The sequence below is a fragment of the Suricata suricatta genome, chromosome 7 (assembly GCF_006229205.1).
Source record: "Suricata suricatta isolate VVHF042 chromosome 7, meerkat_22Aug2017_6uvM2_HiC, whole genome shotgun sequence".
Classification (NCBI taxonomy): domain Eukaryota; kingdom Metazoa; phylum Chordata; class Mammalia; order Carnivora; family Herpestidae; genus Suricata; species Suricata suricatta.
In genome coordinates this window covers 1,137,467-1,138,293 of record NC_043706.1, presented here as the reverse complement: position 1 = coordinate 1,138,293, position 827 = coordinate 1,137,467, and the positions used below count along the sequence as shown (strand labels likewise).

The 827-nt window shown below is 42.3% G+C and overlaps 1 protein-coding gene across 1 annotated transcript in view; it reads right to left on the bottom strand.

The window, feature by feature from the left end:
* Window positions 1-579, bottom strand: part of LOC115297119 (olfactory receptor 2W1-like) — a 3,752-nt gene extending 3,173 nt beyond the window's left edge. The window contains exon 1 of the mRNA XM_029945575.1: window positions 129-579. Within this exon, the coding sequence (XP_029801435.1) occupies window positions 129-579 (451 nt within the window). The remainder of the gene's footprint in view (window positions 1-128) is intronic.
* Between the last annotated feature and the right edge of the window lie 248 nt (window positions 580-827).

The following is an 827-nucleotide window of genomic DNA, read 5'->3' as shown; positions in this document are numbered from 1 at the left end:
TTTTGAGTAGACACAAGCCATCTTGAGCAAGGCTGGCATCTCACAGAAAAAATTATCCACTTCCCGGTGTCCACACCTTGGCAACCTCAACGTCAGGGAGCAAAGCATTAAAGCACTGCTAAGACCACCTAACCAGGTGGTGAGCACCATCTTCTGGCAAAGTTGAGGGTGCATTATTACTGTGTAGTGAAGAGGTTGACAGACAGCAGCATAGAGGTCATAGGCCATCACAGCCAAAAGAAGACATTCTGTGGCTCCAAAGTCAAGGGCAAAGAAGAATTGGAGCGCACACCCTCCATAGGTAATAGACTTTGTTGGACCCCATAGATTTACCAGCATCTGTGGGATAATGGTAGTTGCATAACAGAGGTCCAGGAAGGACAAATTGGATAGAAAGAAATACATGGGAGTATGGAGCTGGCTGTCTAGGTTAGATACAAGAATGATGGTTGTGTTTCCTACCAGAGTCACAATATAGAAGATGAAGACAATCCCCGAGATGATGTGTTCTAATTGGGGCCAATCAGAAAACCCCAGCAGGATGAAATCTGTCATGGAACTTCCATTGTTCGTGTCCATGGCTCCTTATGAGGGTCTAGAAGACAATACCATGGGGGAAAATACCATCAGCCTTAGGTAGAAATAAAAATTTCTGAAGTTTCCCCTGAGTATCCAAAATTCACTTGTTTGTATTTTCTCTCCTGTTTGGAATATCTCTTTTTATTTTTGCATACAAAAGAAGAGTGTTTTACTTTTATTAAAAAAATTTATAGTTTATTGTCAGGTTGGTTTCCTTATAACACCCAGTGCTCTTCCCCACAAGTGCC